This window comes from Stegodyphus dumicola, chromosome 10, assembly GCF_044657685.1.
Source record: "Stegodyphus dumicola isolate Sdum_Otavi_A_Nest chromosome 10, ASM4465768v1".
Lineage (NCBI taxonomy): Eukaryota > Metazoa > Arthropoda > Arachnida > Araneae > Eresidae > Stegodyphus > Stegodyphus dumicola.
In genome coordinates, this window is record NC_140777.1 from 25,031,729 (window position 1) to 25,051,087 (window position 19,359).

The 19,359-nt window shown below is 32.8% G+C and overlaps 1 protein-coding gene across 3 annotated transcripts in view; it reads right to left on the bottom strand.

Moving 5' to 3' along the window:
* SMC2 (structural maintenance of chromosomes 2) overlaps positions 1–19,359 on the bottom strand; it is a 169,523-nt gene that overhangs the window by 16,818 nt on the left and 133,346 nt on the right. For all 3 annotated transcript variants that reach the window (XM_085824803.1, XM_085824802.1, XM_085824804.1), the window contains 4 exons: positions 18,332–18,467; positions 15,172–15,296; positions 8,105–8,292; positions 2,223–2,366 (listed from right to left, as the gene is read on the bottom strand). In XM_085824803.1, the coding sequence (XP_085680929.1) occupies positions 2,223–2,366; positions 8,105–8,292; positions 15,172–15,296; positions 18,332–18,467 (593 nt within the window). The remainder of the gene's footprint in view (positions 1–2,222; positions 2,367–8,104; positions 8,293–15,171; positions 15,297–18,331; positions 18,468–19,359) is intronic.

Consider the following 19,359-nt stretch of genomic DNA (forward strand, 5'->3'; position numbering starts at 1 on the left):
CAAGTAAAAATTTCTAAATGCAGAAGATAAACATTGTGATGAATTTTCATTTAAAACAAAAAAATTATAACAAGAAATATTGTCTACCAAAAACTTTTGAATAAAATTTATAGTTTTTAAATACTTGTGTGAGTTACTGATTAACACTTTTTTGAATAAATTTTTCATTACAAGGAATATTTTTTATATTTATTTTACAACAAGCATGGCTTAAAATAAATAAAAAACAATAATATATTAGAAAAAAAATTGAAGTCTCTGTCTGAATATTTAGTATAAGATCTATATAAATAAATTTCAAAAATACAAGTGTCTGAAAATAAATGCGAGCCACTGTAATATAATACCTTCTTTAAAGCGCATGTACATGAAGAACATAGTTTCTTCTTGAATATTCAGAGGTAGCTTCCCTCCAAAGTATTGCTTCCCATAAGTTTTTCTGATATCCTCCCCCCCCCAAAAAAAAAATTAAAGTAGGTGTGTTTATGATGTTAAGCTACCCCCCCCAAACATTGGTGCAACCAGACACATTGACCAATGACAGAACCTCATACTCACCGTCACGCACAATCATGCACTCACAGGTGATTGTGGCCTGCTTCTTTTGCACACCACCAAATATCACTCTGCATACTCACTCATTCTTTGCTGATCCCAGATCTAACGAAAAATACATGAAATCTTTTAGTCTTAGTTCAACTAGACCTTTAGAACCCTTAGAAAATAACACAGAGTCTTGTTGTTGTTGCTCATGATCACTTATGACATAGTTACGAAAGTCTACGAAATTCGTGATTATGCCTGTCATTGGCAACAGCTTTGAGAAACCAACAGGTGGCAGTGCGATTTGGCTCAGTTCTGCCCCCAATTTTGATGAAGAGCATCTCCGGGGGATGGATCCGAGGGTCTCCCAACCCTCTCCTCTTCCACCAAACCACACGAGAGAACTTTCGGACTTTATTAATATTTAGAGTGTCGCCATGCTGCACCGACACTATACATTTACAAACACGTATGCCTTCTCTGGGATTCGAACATGGGCCCTTCGGCAGGGCAGTCAGCGATGCTAACCACTATACCGGTTGGACGGCACACACAGTCTTAGCTCAACTAAACCATTTTTGCTTGCAAACTATTTTGTACAATTACACTATATTACATATTTGTAACATTATTTTACAGTTGTCATTTATAGGTGGGTCTATCAAGTTATCCTACAGAACAACCTCTATTGAATATGCTATGAAGGGTAACTTGATAATATATATATTCACATAAATGCTATGATCAAGTATTATAAACAATATTGAGAAAAAAATGGTAAAGAGATCATGGATTTCAGTTTTAAAGAATTTTTAGAGGCATGAGAAAATGTTCTGCTCATGGAGATAATATTAAATTAGCTATTTTTAGAAAATAACATGATTTCAGGACTGTTAATAAATATAAATGATGGAAAAAACTTTAAATAATAATAATTTAGAAATAAAAAAGCTAAAAAATTACATAAAAAACAAAAATAAATAAAAGGAAAATTATATGTAAAAGAAAAATATCATTCACTATAGATAAAATGAAGATCAAACAACTGTGAAATCCTGCAGTACTAAAATATTTAAATACAGTATCCCTAATTAAAATTATTCATATCAGTTTAAATCAATAATAATAAAGTAAAAATAATGTGTAGTACTACAAATAACAAAGATGCATATTTTTTATTGCACTGAAAAACAAATTTTAAATATTCTGATGAGTCTGAATTTCTTCTTGAATTTAGTACAATTAAAACACTGGGATTAAAAAATTTTTCTTGGATTTAGTACAATTAAAACATATTTTAATTACAATGCTTTTTACAATTTATTTATTTAAGTTTTATTATTTATTAGCACATATTATCCATATCATATGCTCAATAATATGTTATAACAATGTTCAATGATTATTAAAAAGTTTCACTAATAATAATGTGACAACTTTAATATCACTAATTCATGATAAAATTTATACAGATTATGTTTGTAGAAAAACGGCTATTATTATTAGTTACATACATTTCATATTAAAGTTATTTTTGCTCTATCTGCATGAAAAATACAGCTTTCGCATTCATTTGCTCTGAATAATGTTTTAAATTAGATTAGAAATGTATAAATATGAAATGTTGCATAATGCAAATGACATATATCTGACAAATTTTCAGTCAGGGTAAAAAATACCTTTATTTGCTTTCGCTCTACTTCACATTCTTCCAACTGTTTTTCCCATTCTGCAATTACTTTACTACTAGCTTCTATCTGTTCTTCATATGCTGGAAGTCCTTCAATGATGCCTTCAATTTCAAGCTTTAGGCCATTTACTTCCTAGATTTAAAAAAAAAAAAAAAAAAAAAAAAAAAAAAAAAAAAACACCCACTATGGAGATAACGTATATATAAAACAAAATGAAGTATAAAATTCTAAAACTGCTTAACACTTCTTTATTCATAACACTGCAATGAGCAGTGCATGAATGTAATACAACAAATTAATGAATTTGGAACAGATAAAACAGCTAAAAATAAATATAAAATTACCATATAATATAATTCAGAAACAGCAAAACATATTAATCCCTTTCTGTGAATGTTTATGCCAATAAAATTTATTCTTATGTTAATAAACTTTGACACTTGTTCATTTCCTTAACACAACTACTATTAGATAACTTTAACTTCAATTATTAAAATATTTTCACTAATCATTAAAAACTATTTCTAATACATTTTGGTACCAGTCATGAAAGAATACCAGAATCTTTCATAATCAAATTATTAGAATTATTTTCTGGTGTAAAGGAAACAGAATGAAATTCACCAGAAGACTTTGTTATTCAATATTAATGAAAGTTTGTGTCATAGCTTATAGTACCAAATTGCTAAATTGTAAAATGAACATATGCAATATAACTGCTCTTAAAAATTAGAAAATTTGGCCAACTATGAAAATTTAATTGACATCAGCTAATGGAAGTTTATATTATTGCATTTGAAGTTTATTCCTCTCCATAAGGTAATAAACTGCCTATTTCTCTAAGCTCTTTATATGGTTGCTTAACAAAACAACTCTGCACACAAACACTTTAAATTACAAGAAAACACACAAGCAACAATTATGGCTTAAATAAAGGTTAAGCACTTCACGGAAGGAAGAAATGCCCCATTTGTTCGTTATTATGTAATTTCATATCTCGTAAGTTATATGTAACAACAACAGTGATTCACTGCATATAGTATCCTATGAATAGTTCTGAATTCAGAACCTGAGCTTATCAAGGTATAAAAAAAGGTTATCAAGGTATTTAAAAATTGATTCGACACAGAAACAGGAAGGGTACATATTCATATCAGACAAAATTTGCCCAGAGCAGGGGTTCTCCACTGGTGGTACGCAAGAGAAAAATAGGTGGTATGCAAGGAAGCAAAGTATTTTTAACCATTAAATTCAAAAATTAAAACCCCCAACATCATGATTGAGTTTTTTTCTCTAACACTTGTAAATTTATGTGATCTGAGCTTTTTTCAAAAGTGGTGGTACTAAAGGTTTTAAATTTTTGTTTAGACAGTACGTTTTGGTCAAAAGGTTAAGAACCGCTGGCCTAGAGTATATACTGAAAATGACACCCTTCCAACTCAATCAATGTATTATCTATATATTTCACGTCCCAAAGAACCCTTAAAAACCTTTCTGATTAGTAGATGTTATATTCATTTTCAGCTTTAACAATGTATATTTTATGTACATAATCAGTTTTAAGCATCTTCACAAGCACAATTCCTCATGTGGCTGTAAACAGATACCATATAACAGCGGGAATGATTAGATACAATTTGAGGGTTATGGGGGAAAAAAAACCTGCTCTAGTAAGTTTACTGTGAAATCTTCTGCATGACATGTCACACCACCTTGTTATTCCCAAAAACTGATGCTCATCCTCTTGCAATAAAGAAATAAATATCTAGACAGTATTTTGATAGGTCTCTGTGTTCATCGCTGTTTCAAAGAACAGAGCCAATTTATTCTTCGCCTTGATGTTGCATACCAGACACCAAGTTTTGCAAGCTTTTAAATGAAAGCTAATAAAGAAATAATTAAGTACAGTGAATTTTTTTTAACCTTGAATAAGAAATATTTAATTTTAATCCTTGGAATCCATTGTTAATTTTTACTAATTTCTTCTGTTACTTTAAAAAATATTATCATATATATGAAAACATAAAGGCAATATAAAATGAAATATATTTTCCACCCCCAAAAGTATGGATTGAACTTGTGCAGCTCTGCAATCCATTCTATCTGCAGACGGACATAAGATTTTTTTATGAAATAAATGTCATTGTTTAAATAATTATTTATATTTCTGAAATTTTTGCAGGTATTTATGAATTGAAGTAGAAGTGAAGTAGTATGGTTATTTTTTATTGCACCCACATGATTACCTCACTATTTCCAATTAAATAAAAAAACACATATTAGGAAACTCGTTCTTAAAATATAAAATATTTTCAAATATAAGAAAGCATACTGTAAAGACATAAGAATGTTATAAGAATTTTTGTTTTCTACACGCACATAAGCAGTTAGACTTTTTATGTGGTTCTGGGTGTGTGGGAGGAGACATGACAATGTTCAGAAATGTTCTTTTCAGCCAAGCCTTACCCTATGAGAAGCACACATTCCACTGTGCTGCAAGCACAAATGGGTCAGATTTAGCCATTCACCAATCATCTGATAATTGAGTTCCTTTTTTTAACAATTTATTTACTGTTTCAGCATATAAGTAAGTTTTAGTTCAGTATCACATCCCCAGTCAAATCCAGTAGAAGATTTCATGGGTTTATCAAAATACTATTATGGACACAGTGCTTAAATTTGGGAGCATCATGATAGCATCACTTAACCCTGCATGTTTGTTGGCATTCAGAACAGAAATGCGCAATTTTAACAAGTTTTCCCCAGTGGAGTTAGTGATGGATAGAAATCTGAGGACACCAGAAGTTCTACTATCTGAGCACTGGACTCAGCCACAAGAACAGGAGAATAGGAAGAAGAGAGTATTTTCTGTGATTCACCTGCCACATATTTTGACGTTTTTTAATCATAAACAACTTCTAGTTATAAAAATAGTTTATAAGTGATGCACAAACACATTACTTTTCTGTAATGCATACACATATATATGGCAAAAAGTGTGCAGGGGTATAAGGGAAAAGCACCAAATGTTGTTACCATGCATGTGTTTGATATCATCAAACACTTGAGAATCTCTTGAGATTTAGCAGTATAGAAAATGGTGGTTATGCAAACGAAATGCAAGGTCTGGTATGACTATAATGTGGTCAAGTATAAATTTAAAGAAGGTGACAGGGTGCTGATCTCAGTTTTCATGTGAACCAATAAACTCGCAAGGCACTGGAAGTGCTCAGGTATCATACAATCAAAGTTATCAGACTAATAATGTCACGAGATTAGAAGAGGATCTCAAGTTCATAACATTAACATGTCGAAATCCTACTATCAAAGTCTTAATGGCTGTAAATCTTCTGATATGGAAAGATCATAAGGGAAAAAAAGGAGATCCGGATTGAGATGTACCATCACTGAGATATCAGATGGAAATATTCGATATTGAGGAAGGTGAGGAGAACAGCGCTTTGGAAAATAGGCTGTTAGAAGCTGAGATAAATCAGCTAAAGACGTTATTAAGACATTATGCCAGTGTTTCCTCTAATAACTCTAGAGCTTTGGAAAATAAGCTGTCAGATGCTGAGATAAATCAGCTAAAGACATTATTAAAGACATTATGCCAGTGTTTTCTCTAATACCTCTAGAGTTATCCCTTTTCTAGAACTTGATCTTGAGTTAATGTCAACAAAACCAGTCAAAGTCAAATTGTATAAGGTCATTTCAAAGGGAAAACAAGTTCCTCAAAAAAGAAATAGAGAATACGCTCAGGCTTAAAGTGATCAAAATAGGCAAATCAGATTATGCTTCACCTATGATCTTAATAGAGTCCCTGAAAGTGATTCGAGACCCAGTGTATATTACTGGAATTTGAACTTCGATTTGGACCTAATTTTTCTTTTTGCCAAATATTGAAAAACACATAGAATAGGTACCTCCACTACCAGGTATATAATAGTACTGTATCTAGCAAAAAGAGATTGGCAAATTCTGTTGAGTGAAAGAAGCTGCATTTGTGAGATCCTTTGGGAGCTATCAGCAAATTTGGATGCCTTTCGGTTTGAAAAATGTACCTTACTTCTTTAGTAAATTGATGAAAGAATTATTGAAGGGATGTGAAAATTTTGCTGTCCTTTATCTCAACAATGTTGCAATTTTTTTAATCGAAATGTGAGGAATATTTGAAGCACATGACTGAGGTTTTAGAGAGATTTTGCTCAGCTCAAGTAAAAATCAACCTAAGCGTAAGTTTGCACAAGATAGCATGCGATATGTCAAGCAGAAAGTTAGGGTCGAATTAGATCTCCATCTGATGCTAAAATGAATTTCAACCACAACTTTCTGAGACCAAGGAAAAAGACCTAAATGTGTGCATTCCTAGGGCTCACCAGCTACTACAACCACTATGCGAAAGATTATTCCAAGATAACACTTTGTTTTCAGAAAGGCTATGAAGGGAGAGATTTCCTGAGATGAAAGATGTGAGAGAAGCACTCGCAGATTTTAAAAGTAAGTTAATGAGTCAACTACTTTTCATGCACCTGATTTTCAGAAAAAATTTGTAATGCAATGGGACACATCAGACATGGCTTTAGAACTTATTTTATCATAACGAACCAATGGTGAAGAGCATACCGTGCTGTATCTTAGTAAAAAATTCAGTTCTGTAGAGAGAAAATATGAATGACTGAATAAGAGTGTGTGGCCATAATATATGCCCTAAAAAAAATCTACGTTTCGCCTTATCGACTCGCCTTTTGTAATCCAAACGGAACTTCAACCTTTCATGTAGCTAAATTCTCCTTCAAGTGCAGATCTGAGGTTATTAAAATGGCCTCTCTATTTCCAACAATTTGATTACAAAACTGAACCCAGACCAGGATGCAAAAATAAAAATGCAGATGCACTTAGCTACATAGAGTTAGTGGCAAATTACCAATAGAATCATGACTAAGAAGTTAGTGAATTAATTGCTTTAGTGAATTTTTTAACACTTTTATTGTATGTAAAATATTCAATATGATAAGTAAATGTGTTAATACAATGTTAAATTCTTAAAGGTAGTTACAATATTGTGAATTCAGTACCTATTGTAAAATGTGTATTGTCTAAAATTTCAAAAGTACCCTATGCAACAAGCTGAATTTAGAAATGTATAAATATAACTTGACTGAAACTCAGAAATTTACCAGATTTTCAGCTTCTAAGTCACAGACAGTTAAAACTGTTAGCTAGCTGGATTAGAAATTTTTTTATTTTTAAATTCTTGCCTCCAGGTTGTTAAGAAAGAGGACTCTAGTGCATTGTATTGTTGTATATGTTTCATTGTGACAAGTGCTTTGCTTAATAATTGATTAAGCCAAACTGTTCTGAAGCTCCCCTTCCATAAAAACTTATCTTGCTGAGGAGATCCTGTAAAGACAGTTTACTTACATGTATTCTACATGCATATAGGCAGTTAGGCTTAGACTTTCCATATGGTTCTAGGGGGGGGGGTAAAAAAAACACATAGTGAATGTTTCTTCTAGCGAAGTCTTCTCCCATGGGAGTTTGCAGATGAATTAATGAATCTAGTGTGCACATTCCATTGCGCTATGATCATAAAAGGAATGCATTCACCAGACAAGAGTGACTTTTTTCACATTTTGAGAAAACAGTTTGCCTTGCAGAAACATTCCTGGGAGCTGTGTAAGACGGACAGTGTGATAATGACATCTCTTTGATTTTGATTGTAAATAGTTTTTCACATGTATTTTAATCCAGAAATAAAGGTTTTTCACGCCTTTAACTCCACAGTCTGGACTTTCGTGACAGTCTGCTATTTTATAATAGATATAGTAAAATATTTGATTGAAAAAAAAGGGGGGAGAAAAGCTTACTCCTTGTGCAGAATTGTACTTCTCTAAGGAAGCTACAGCTTTCTTTTTGCAGTTAGCAACAGCTTTTTCAGCTTCCTTGACTTTAGTTTCTCGTGCAGATTTTGATGAGGTTGACTCTAATTTCTTTATAAGTTTTTCAGCACTTTTTTGTTTCTCTTTACAAGCAGATAAACGAGCATGCTGTTCCTCTGGAAAAAAAAAAAAAAAAAAAAAAAAAAAATTACAGTTAAATAATCCTCTGAACTAGTAGTTATTACAGATTCATTCAAAATGTGTTAATAATTTAAAAGGCTATTCTCTATATTTAGTAGAGTAAAAGCTGAATAATAGGATTCCCTAATTAATTACAAAGCTTCAATGTACCAATGGCTAAATGTATTAAAATAAAATATCTCCAAGAAATTTTACAGAAAATAAACAAAAACAGAAATGAGAAATCTATATATTGAATTTTCCCTGTATACTCTGACTTGGTCTTTGGGTACTGCTAACATGCCTCAAAAACAGTTTTGAAAAGACTGGACTAGTTTATTTTATCTAAGCGAAGTACATATAGCTATCTGCCTAAACTACAACCTTATTTTGACTAACCCCCCTTAAGAGAGGATGGAATCTGAAGATCTCATACCACTTTCCTCTATCTCCAACATCTTGAGAGGTCTTCCAATTCAACAGATTCTGTGTGTCTTACATGCCACAAAGACCTTATAGTAACAAATATTCATGCCCTAGTCAGAATTCAAGCACAAATCCAACAAGGGAATCAGATTGCATTAATCAGCAAACCATTTTGGGCAACAGTTCTAGGCAGAGTAAAATATTACAAGAACTGAAATTTCTAAACAAAATTATGGGGGGAGGATAAATCTCTTTCGCTACAACTACCACATTTTTAAGAAGAAAATAGACGATGAAAAAAACAACCACAGGAATTCTAAATCATTCAATATATTTCTACAGATAAAATAGAACTTAAAAACAAATTTACAGATGCATTTTATTTGATCAATTAAAATTGGCAAATGATGAGAACAGTGGGCCCATAACACTTAGTTGACATGTCAGTTAGCTAACATGGAATTTAGCGACACAGACACTTAGCCAAAGCAGGTTAAACTGATAGCTGTTTAGCTGACAATATGTATATTTAAATAAAATCATGCGATAATGTTTCAGCAAAATTTGTGTATTTTTATCCAACAGCTATTTAATCTTTCTGTCAATTACAAAATTGTTTCAATTTTTAAGTTCAACTTTCAAGTAGTTTTTCATTTATCAGTAAGATCTGTCCTTTAATTCCTAAAGATCCCATATCTGATTTAAATTCTCGCAGAATTTTACCATATCCTGTCAGTGTGGTTTGACATATATTGGACAAATCAAAACAGCATTGATATTTCTTGTCAGTGAACATGAATTATATGTTCAAAAAGGAGCAATAAAATGCTGATAGCTAAAGAAAGAACTAAAGAAGAAAAATTTTTGTTAACGTAAAAGCACTCAGGAAAGTACAATTTATTAAATAATGAAGTTGTAAGGATAATTTTTGAAAATCAAACGCCAAGATTTTAATTAAGTGTCCTACTGTGATTAACCTTTAACTGCTGAGCGGTCTGAGAGACCGCTGACGATTTTCTAGCCGTCATTTCCACCCCTAAAAACGGAGAATGCCCCTGTCCTTCCTTCTATCTTCCCAAACCCGTCCCACAAGGTCACATATCCCGTTTCACATTTCTAACTTTATTATGGTTTTAGTTACCACGTTTTTTACTTTTTAAGTTGTCTGGGAGACTGCTCACAGCAGATGGGTACCAGTTTTAGTGGATGACAGACGTTAATTATCAGATGATTGTTTTTCATAAAAAGTGACAAATATGACTTCAAATTTTACAAGAAACATCCCGTATATCTCACTCAAAAAGAAATTGAATACCTTGTCAATAATTTTTCTTATGAAGTATCATGTATATTCACAGCAAAAGTAAATCTGAAGTTTCTGCAGATGAATACGATAATTTTTCTAATGATTGTGAACAAAATGATAATTTTTATGGAAAAAATCACTTGGTGCAGCAAAAAAGAACCAAATCAGGCGGTACAAACACCAAAGCATATCATAATCATTCAGGCCCCTGGTCTCATCTTCTAAAAATAGTCTCTGTAGACCTGGTTTGAAGATACTTGGAATTTACTTTTTGATGATAGAGTAATAAACTTAGACGTGAAATGGACGAATGTAAAATTCAACGAGTAAGGAATGAAGTATTCTGATCCAAATAGGTATGAATTGATGGATACTAATGTATCAAAGCCTTCCTTGGACTTTTAATTTATCCTGCAGTATTCAAATCAAATCATGAAGATGTTGATTGTTTATTTGCTACTGAGGTACAGCACGGGAGGTATTTAGATATGTGATACAGTCAAAAGTCGTTAATTCGGACACCCATAATTCGGAATGATCTATAATCCGGACCTCAAAACTAAAAACTTTCTGCGCATAGGTGTTTATGCGTGCGCGTAAGACCTTTTACGACTGCGCATATGAGTGTGTGCAAGTGCAGAATATGTTTTTGCGTGCGCGTTTTATGTATAATGGACGTATAAGCTAAAATTATCTAATTATCTATTTCAGTTAATGTTGATGATTGCGTTGTTCCTTAATTTTCAAATTGGATCCGGCTTATTATTTTTTGCAGACTGTAAGAGCAATTTTATAAAAGTAAGCTTAAACTTTTGATTATATCAAATACAATTTCCGATATATATTTGTTAATATGTAAAGGATCTAAAGCGAAAGTATGTTTTGAAATCCGAAATCTGTTTATCAATTTCACGCTGCTCGGCGGGGGGAACGCTGCAGCGGGCGCGTAATGAATTGGAAGTTGATCTGTCAGCACTATCCTTATCTTCAGGGCAGATGTTTTTATTCTATTTATTTTATTTGGCTTATATACCAAATTAGTATTTCATCTCGATGTGCTCAGTCTTTGATATGATTTAAAACAAGTTCCTCGTCATTATAATTCGCTTCCGATAGCGAAGAAAAAGACAGAGGTTAGTGAAAACGAAAAAATTTCGATTGACAAATTAGTCGGTGTTCTCGACACAGCAATTATAGGACTTGAACAGGGGAACTTTGTAACTGAACAAACTGAATTAATCTGTTTAATAGAATTAAAGAGAAAGTATTATCACATGAAACGAAGCAAAACTTAAACAACTTACATTGAAAGAAATGTTTAATAAAGTAAACAAATAAATACTAAGCTTTTTCTTTTTGCAAATTTTGATACCCTTTAAATCATAATTGTTCTTTATTTCATAAATTACGGTTTCATATTTTTAATTTTAGAATTTCTGCATGCCATTTTACGAGATTTAAACTGATGATCTATAATCCGGAAAAATCGATAATCCGGAATCGCCGAAGTCCCGACGAGTCCGGATTAACGACTTTTGACTGTATAGATATGTGATGTATAAAGTGATATAGATGTGTAATATATAAAGTGAGATTTTTATTTTTGTTGACTCTAAAACAAGAAATCAGCATATGGAAACTGACAAAGCAGTTCCAATATTGGAAATACTTTATGCAATCATAAGAAATTTCCAACACATGTATTCTATTGGAGAATTAGCATGTGTTGATGAGATGCTAGTGAAATTTAGAGGACACAGCAAGCATAAAATGTAAATGCCTACAAATATGGCAAAATATGGATTAAATATTATGTGCCTTTGTGATGCAAGGAATAATTATCTTTATAACGCATATATCAACTGTAGAAAAGATTCTGATGGAGATGGGCTTACTGAAGAAGAAGAAAAATGTAGTAAACCCACACAAGCGGTGCTCCGACTGATTGAACCTTTGAAACATACAAATAGAAAAATTACTGCAGACAAATGGTTTTCTTCAATGGAATTAGAGAATAGCCTAAAAGACAGAAAAAGAATAAAAAGGAGATCCTAAAAGAATTTCAAGCAAATAAGGCAAGAGAAATATCTAGTTTCTTGTACAGATTTACAAATGAAATTACGCTTGTTTCTTATGTTCCCAAGAAAAGAAAAGTGGTAATTTTGATTTCATCAATGCACCATAGCTGTGAAAACGATGGTAATACTTACTAACATTCCTTAAAAATGCATAAAAGTATATATTTTTACATGTTTCTTAAAAGCAGTCTGTGAGACAGCGCTCACAGTAATTATGCAAAAAAAAAATTGTTACAGCAGTTAAAGGTTAACTATAAAAAATTTTTTTATTTCTACTTTTTGAAGAAACAATTCTTGTTCTCTGATGAGAAATTTCAATGCTGTTTCAGCGTGGTCAGTATATATCAAACCACATTAACATGATATGCTAAAATTCCATTAGCATTAAAACCAGAGATGGTTATTTTAAGAATTGAACAAAGAGTTTTAGCGATAGGTGAAAAATGATTTGTATTTAAAAATCACCCAAGAAAGAATCAGTGTTTTTCTAGACAAAACAAATACTGGTCTAAGATGTATTCTTCTGAAAGAAATCCCCCCCCCCATCTAAATGTAGAAATAAGTTGTTCTAGATCTGATAATGAATACAATTCGAACTTAAGGAGAATTCAGCAATTGAAAGATTACACAGTTTTGGATAAATATAGATAAATTTTACTAAAACATTGTTTCATTTGTCTAGATGTATGCATTATGAACAATACATACTGTCGGCTAAATATATGTGACAGCTAAATGTCTTATCAGCAAAGTGTCCACAACTAGAGGATAGTTGATGCTACCAACTGAAATTGCAGAATCCCAGGCTAGTTAATATATAACTTGGTAGCACAAATCTCCTGAGTTCTTGAATTTGTATGACAACCCACGATAAAATGCTGTACTTGTATCACTGTAGGTAGATTGAATTTCAAATACTTACTGAAATGCCAATGTATATACTATGTCATTAATTTCATCCTACTCTATTAAAGGTTTTGTTGATTGATCATGTACGGGCCTTTTTTCATCTCATATATACTTGCTTCATGCCATAAGTTCAAAGGATATTTATTACTTGGAATTCTAACAGCTCAGTTTGTAGATATGTAAAGTAAGTATACTACTAATTATGAAACTACTAGTGGATAAATTCAGTTCAATATAAACCTTGAGATTATTTTCTAAAAATTGCAATTTGACTTTAAATAGTTACAAATATATCATATAAATTTCTTTAATCATTTGTTCATGATTAAATTAGATTATATGTTGAAACATGACGTTTTAAGAAATGATGATTCATATTCACATTGCACATGGATAACACCACAAAAACTCCTATATAACCAGCCCATTCATCAACAGTCAGCAGCAATTTTACCACTTGACTGGTGGTGGTCACATTATTTCATAAATATATACTCAACATTATAAATAAAAGAATAAAAATTAAAAGCTAAAGCAATATTTCACTCAATGGGCTACTTAATAAATACAATGGATTATTTAATTAAAAAAAAGCACATGAGGGCTATTGTGCAGGCAAGCCTCAACATTATTCAGTGTCAGGTGTGCTAACTGCAACCGCTCAAGGACAACACGAAAAAGATTGCAACAACCGGCTTCTCGCTCTTCTCCTGCTGGCGTTCAAGGGTGTAGGACAAGCTTCGGTCTGTCCTCTCCCTGGCCAATGCGATGTGCCATTTTTCCTGCTTCTTTTGGCTGCTTCCTTCGATGCTGTCTGCTATACATGAAAATCTTTTTTGGTGAGATTTTTACATGAAGATACAAGAAAATAATTATTCCTGTTTCCTGTACATCGTTGCAGAAAATAATTTTTCTTCAGATTCTTCCTCCTTTCGAGCACTTTTCGCACGCACGTGTTTGTGAGAGCTGAAATTTCCTGATTTAAAGAAGAAAATGCAGAAATACCATGATTAATCAAGTACGCTTAATGACTGCTTTCAAAATTTGATTATTCCTTTTACGCCAAGACTTTGTTTCGAGCTGATGGAGAAAGATTAATCTCAGTGCAACGTTATTCTGGTGATGCGCATCACTCATGCTTGATGTTCAAATTTATTCGTCTGTCTGGTTGATAATTTTATTTATATTAATGCTTATTTCAATATCAAAGATGAAGAATAAAATATAATTGATTTGGTAACATACAGTTGTCATACTTTGGGGTAAGTACTTTGATTTCATATTTCCATCTAGATCACACATTTTGATCTGCACGTCAGTAAGTATTTATGGGTTATTGCTAGACAACGCGATTTACTAAGTAAGCAATTCATTTTATTTACATTTGTTAATCCTTTAATTCAAAAAATGCCAAGTGACTATTTTGGGTGCTCAAGTAATTTTAATTCACTACACTTAATTCTATTTCATTTTTACATTTAGCACTGAAACACACCATCTAGTATAACAGCTATATCCTTAGCACTATCCGAATTTTGACCAAAAGTTCCCCACAAAAGAATCAGTGTCATTAAAGACAAAACAAATACTGTTCTAAGATGTATTCTTCTGAAAGAAATCCCCCCATCTAAATGTGGAAATAAGTCATTCTAGATCTTTAGCTGAACATTTAAACATCTATTAAAAGACATCAGAAATTACAAGTCAGACAGGTATATAATGAATCCAGTAGTATTAACAATAACCTGGTGCAGTTCAATAAATTAGGTGGTGTACTATTTTTTAATGTATCACAGGCAAAGTCCAATTCTATTATTTCTGGAATTTTGGAAAAAACCTGATTTTTTTTCATAACATTACATTTTAATAAAACAAATTACAATGAGCACACATCAAATTAATACTTCTGAAAATAGCCAGTATTCTAAAAACATAAATAAACATTGGCATTGAACATCACCCATGACAAATCAATGAAGATCAAAACCAACAGGAACTGTTGGTAGTCATCTCAAAAAGACCTCACTACAATTAAATGATTTTTAATAAAACAGATATACATATATATTTGCAGATCATGAAATTTTTACAATACAGTATGTAAGTAAAAAAGTATATTCAGATATGCTTATTAATAAAATTAACTGAACATTTACCTAATGCTTGTTGCAGTTTCTGAAATTCTTCCATTTGCTTATGATAATTACTTTGTTCTATTCTTGATTTCAGCAATTGTAACTCATTTTCCTTCAATTCATGTTGTTCATTTAAAGTATCATACCTGTTAAGGAGAATACAAGTCATATTTCCAACCAGATGCTTTCTACATATGTTAAAAATGACCTTATACATACAAGCATATATGTGTGCATGCGTATGGGTAGCCTAGAGAAATTACTAATTAGTAATAAGTTCATAAAAACAGCAATTAAACTGCGCATTGAAAGCTGCTGTAATTTAGGGATTGGGCAGCTAATGAGCAATTTAATACAAAAATTTATTATTCAAGTGTTATTAAATTATACACCCTTGCTGTTCACAGTTAGTTCAGAAAACAGGCTATAATTTTTACATTTCCCTCCATCAACCTCCAGATGAAGATATTAAGAGAAGTGTAAAAATACTCTTTGATTTCATGATCCTTTGCTTTTTAAGTTCCCCCTCCCATTTATTTGGTTTTCTGCAAAGGTTTAAACACTCCTCCACCTTATCTCCCTTGTCTGAGGTGGTTTCTATATAACATGTTTTAAATCTCCTTACATTATACATACACTCTTTTGCAAAAAAATTGAAGCACCGTGATGGAAGTGGTTGTGTTTGATTAAACTGAATATGTGTATAGCTCATACACAGATAATAAAATGATTAAAAAATCAAGGTCATAGTACCTGTTCACGGCTCAAAATCCACCACTGAGTGTTCAAATTAGTAGTTGGTCGAACCGCCCCTGCCGCCAATGCATCCTTGAATTTGTTGAGGCAAGGAGTGGTAGAGGTTCCTAATGACATCCTGCAACACATTCTGCCAGGCATTCATCAGTTGTCGCTCCAGATCTCTGATATTTTGTGGTGCCTGAAGCTGGTGGCCTACTATGTCCCAGACATGCTTGATTGGTGAAAGGTCTGGTAACCTTGCTGGCCAAGGAAGAGTATCAACCGCATGGAGACAGTCCGGAGATATGCGAGCGATATATGGCGTAGCATTATCTTGTTGAAAAATGGCCTCAGGATGATGTGCCATGAAGGGTAACGCAACCGGCCACACCGTGGTATCAACATATCATTGAGCTGTTAAAGATGTATGGAGGATGACTAAAGATGACCTGTTGTCATAAGAAATAGTGCCCACACCATCACACCAGAGGTTATGGCTGTATGCCTTTGTAAAACAAAGGCTGATTGGGACCGCTGCCCCTCTCCTCTCCAGACACAAACATGGTGGTCATCTGCTTCAAAAGTGAAGCGGGATTCATTGCTGAACACTATACGATGCCAGTCTGATGGCAGCAATGATGATCGGCTGCAACACCACCGCAGATGACTCTGCCGATGTCGTCAAAGGCAAATGTTTTAAAGGGCTCTGTGAGCATAACCTCACCTCAGGCAAGCATTGTGAGATGGTGGACAGTACCACGGGAGGTATAGATGGGGCTGTAGTGCGTTGAATAGTCAACAATGATACCGTTGGGGCGGTTCGGGCCTGCCGAATAATCATCCTATCTTGCTTTGCATTTGTACTCCTTGGCCTTCCAAAGCCTTCATTTCGTCGGCAATTTCCTTGTAGCAACTGTTGCTGCCAACACCTTTGCACAGCTGTGTCTGTACAATGCAGATGATGGCCTAATGCTCAGCTTCAGCAAACCTGCAATGCGACTAAGTTCAAAGTTCTGTAAGGTCTTCGATATCATCGTAATGGCATCTTTAGTTACTTCTTTACGGAATTACAATGGCAGCAAGAAAAAAAAAAAAAAGATTAATTTTCCGCCTCTGCTACAGGTTTTATACTATACAGGTGCACTAGAAATGTGCGCTATGATCGCAATTCCTGTTCATTCGCCTTGAAACTTTGATCATTTGCATGTTCGATCAAGATATTTTCACATACCAAATTTCGTCACAATCGCAAAAGTTTTTCTTGGTGCTTCGATTTTTTTTTGCAAAAGAGTGTATATATACATACAGATTTTAATTAAAACTATACATTCTGGAGAATTGTTTAAACTACTAAAGAAAAAGCACAGAGTAGACAGATGTAGCTCTTTGACCATAATTGCACTTTATTTTTCATAGACAAAGGTACACTAGTATATAGAATGGATTTTGCTATATATGAAAATGATAGGCACTCCCAAATCATACAGGCAAAAGATTGCCATTATATGAGGAGGCTGTTGATCACCCAAAAATGGAGAACACTGCATCAAATTAAATCCCAGTTTAATGCCACAGCTATTCCAGCTTTCAGTTATGCACCAAAAATTGCATTGTATGGGGTGTAACAGCCGTTAGCTATCTGATTTCACTGTTAATACTATAGCATCAGGTAATGGATTTAACCTGAGCCACAGAACATTAGTAGACTGCCAACATAGGTAAGGAAACTAATCAAATGAATATTGTTTTACACTATTTTGAAAAAACAGACACAATTCTATGATAAGATGATCACATGTTGTATTGATTTAATGCACCAGCAGGCTATGTGCAAGCTAATGATGGCTATAGACTAGTAAAGGAAAGAATTCTGATAAAACAATGGTTCTCAACCTTTTTCTGTTTTGCCCCACATCCCCTTTCATCGCTGTTAGATAATCATTCCCCTCCCCCTCTTTTCCAAACACAAAAATTGCATATACATATATTTAAATTTTTATTATTTTTATACAGAAAATGTTAATAAATTTAAAAAGTATTTAAAAGTATATAAAAATAGTTTTCACATTCATAAACTAAACACTTAAGAGCTAAACAAAAGGCTGACTATATGCCCCCTCTCTGAAACTGTAAAATTCCTTCCTGAATGAGAACCCCCTATGTTACAGCATACAAGGGCTTCAGATATAATTGTTTGGGAAAAAAAAATCACTCAGATCACATAGGACGATATTTGTTGTAACGCACTTGTGACTTTCAGCAAACAAGGCTGCATCATAAAAAGCTAAAAAAAACTATTGGCATATTTTTAGAATAATTTTGACGCCTCATTAATTTAGTGCGACATTAAGTAACAATATGCTAAGTCTGCTTAATGTTTTAGTGCTTTTATTTGCATTAAATTTGACATTTCTTAACTTAAGTGACAGAAATAAAATTCTACCTTTCTTTCACTTGTCTGAAATTATGGATTTCTTTTTGAAGTTTGGTTAATTCATTTTGCTTTTCCATTATTTCCTTCTTCAATCTAGTTACAGGAGCCAGTGATGCCAGCAGTTTACCTTTATTGCCCGTGGAACCTAAAAATAATTTTTTCTTTAAAAAAAATTAAGAAAATGTCTAAATTTATCTTATATGCATAAGGAAACAATTATACTTCCCTCAATTACAGCAAGCATAAAAATATCACTAAACAATTAGTATTATAAAACTGTTTTCTTAATGCCAAGCACCGACATGAACAAAAGCAAGCATTTCAAAAAACTGTTTAACAACTGCTCAAAATGATGTTAATGTAACATTTAATTGGATTCTAGGTAACTGTTAATAAAAATATATGAATAATGTTGAATCAGTGTAGATGATTTTTAAATTCATAAATTAAAACAATTATAAACCAAAATATTATACCACCTTAAAAATTTATTACACTTACATATAATAATACACATGATTTCACTTTCCAACAAAAAATTTAATAATAAATCTAATAATAAATAACATTAATCTAATAATAAATAACAGATTAACCTTTTGAAGACGGGATGGCCATTATAGTGGCCATAGAGTCCTCTCTTTGAAAAGACGGGGTTGTCCACTTTAGTGGTCCTTGTGGTTTTAACCACTTATCTCTTTCAAAGGTCTTCCTTTTGCGACACAGAAGCATCCCTCTGAGAATCCATTAAACTGCACACAAGAATCTTTGTTGCAAATAGGAGGTGATTTCTTAAAGGGGGGGAAAGCATTCAGTTCAAGATTTCCCGTCCTTTCATAGCTTTTACTGCTACCAAATCCCCGGCCTTAAAAGGTTAAACTAGAGTTTCTTAAACAGTGGGTGATGACCCCCATGGAGGGTCACGGAACCTGCAGCAGGGGTCACCACAAATTTTAGCAGTTTTGATATTTCTTTAACTTATAATAATTTTACAATTACCAAATATTTTTACACAATATATCTGTAAATAGATAAAT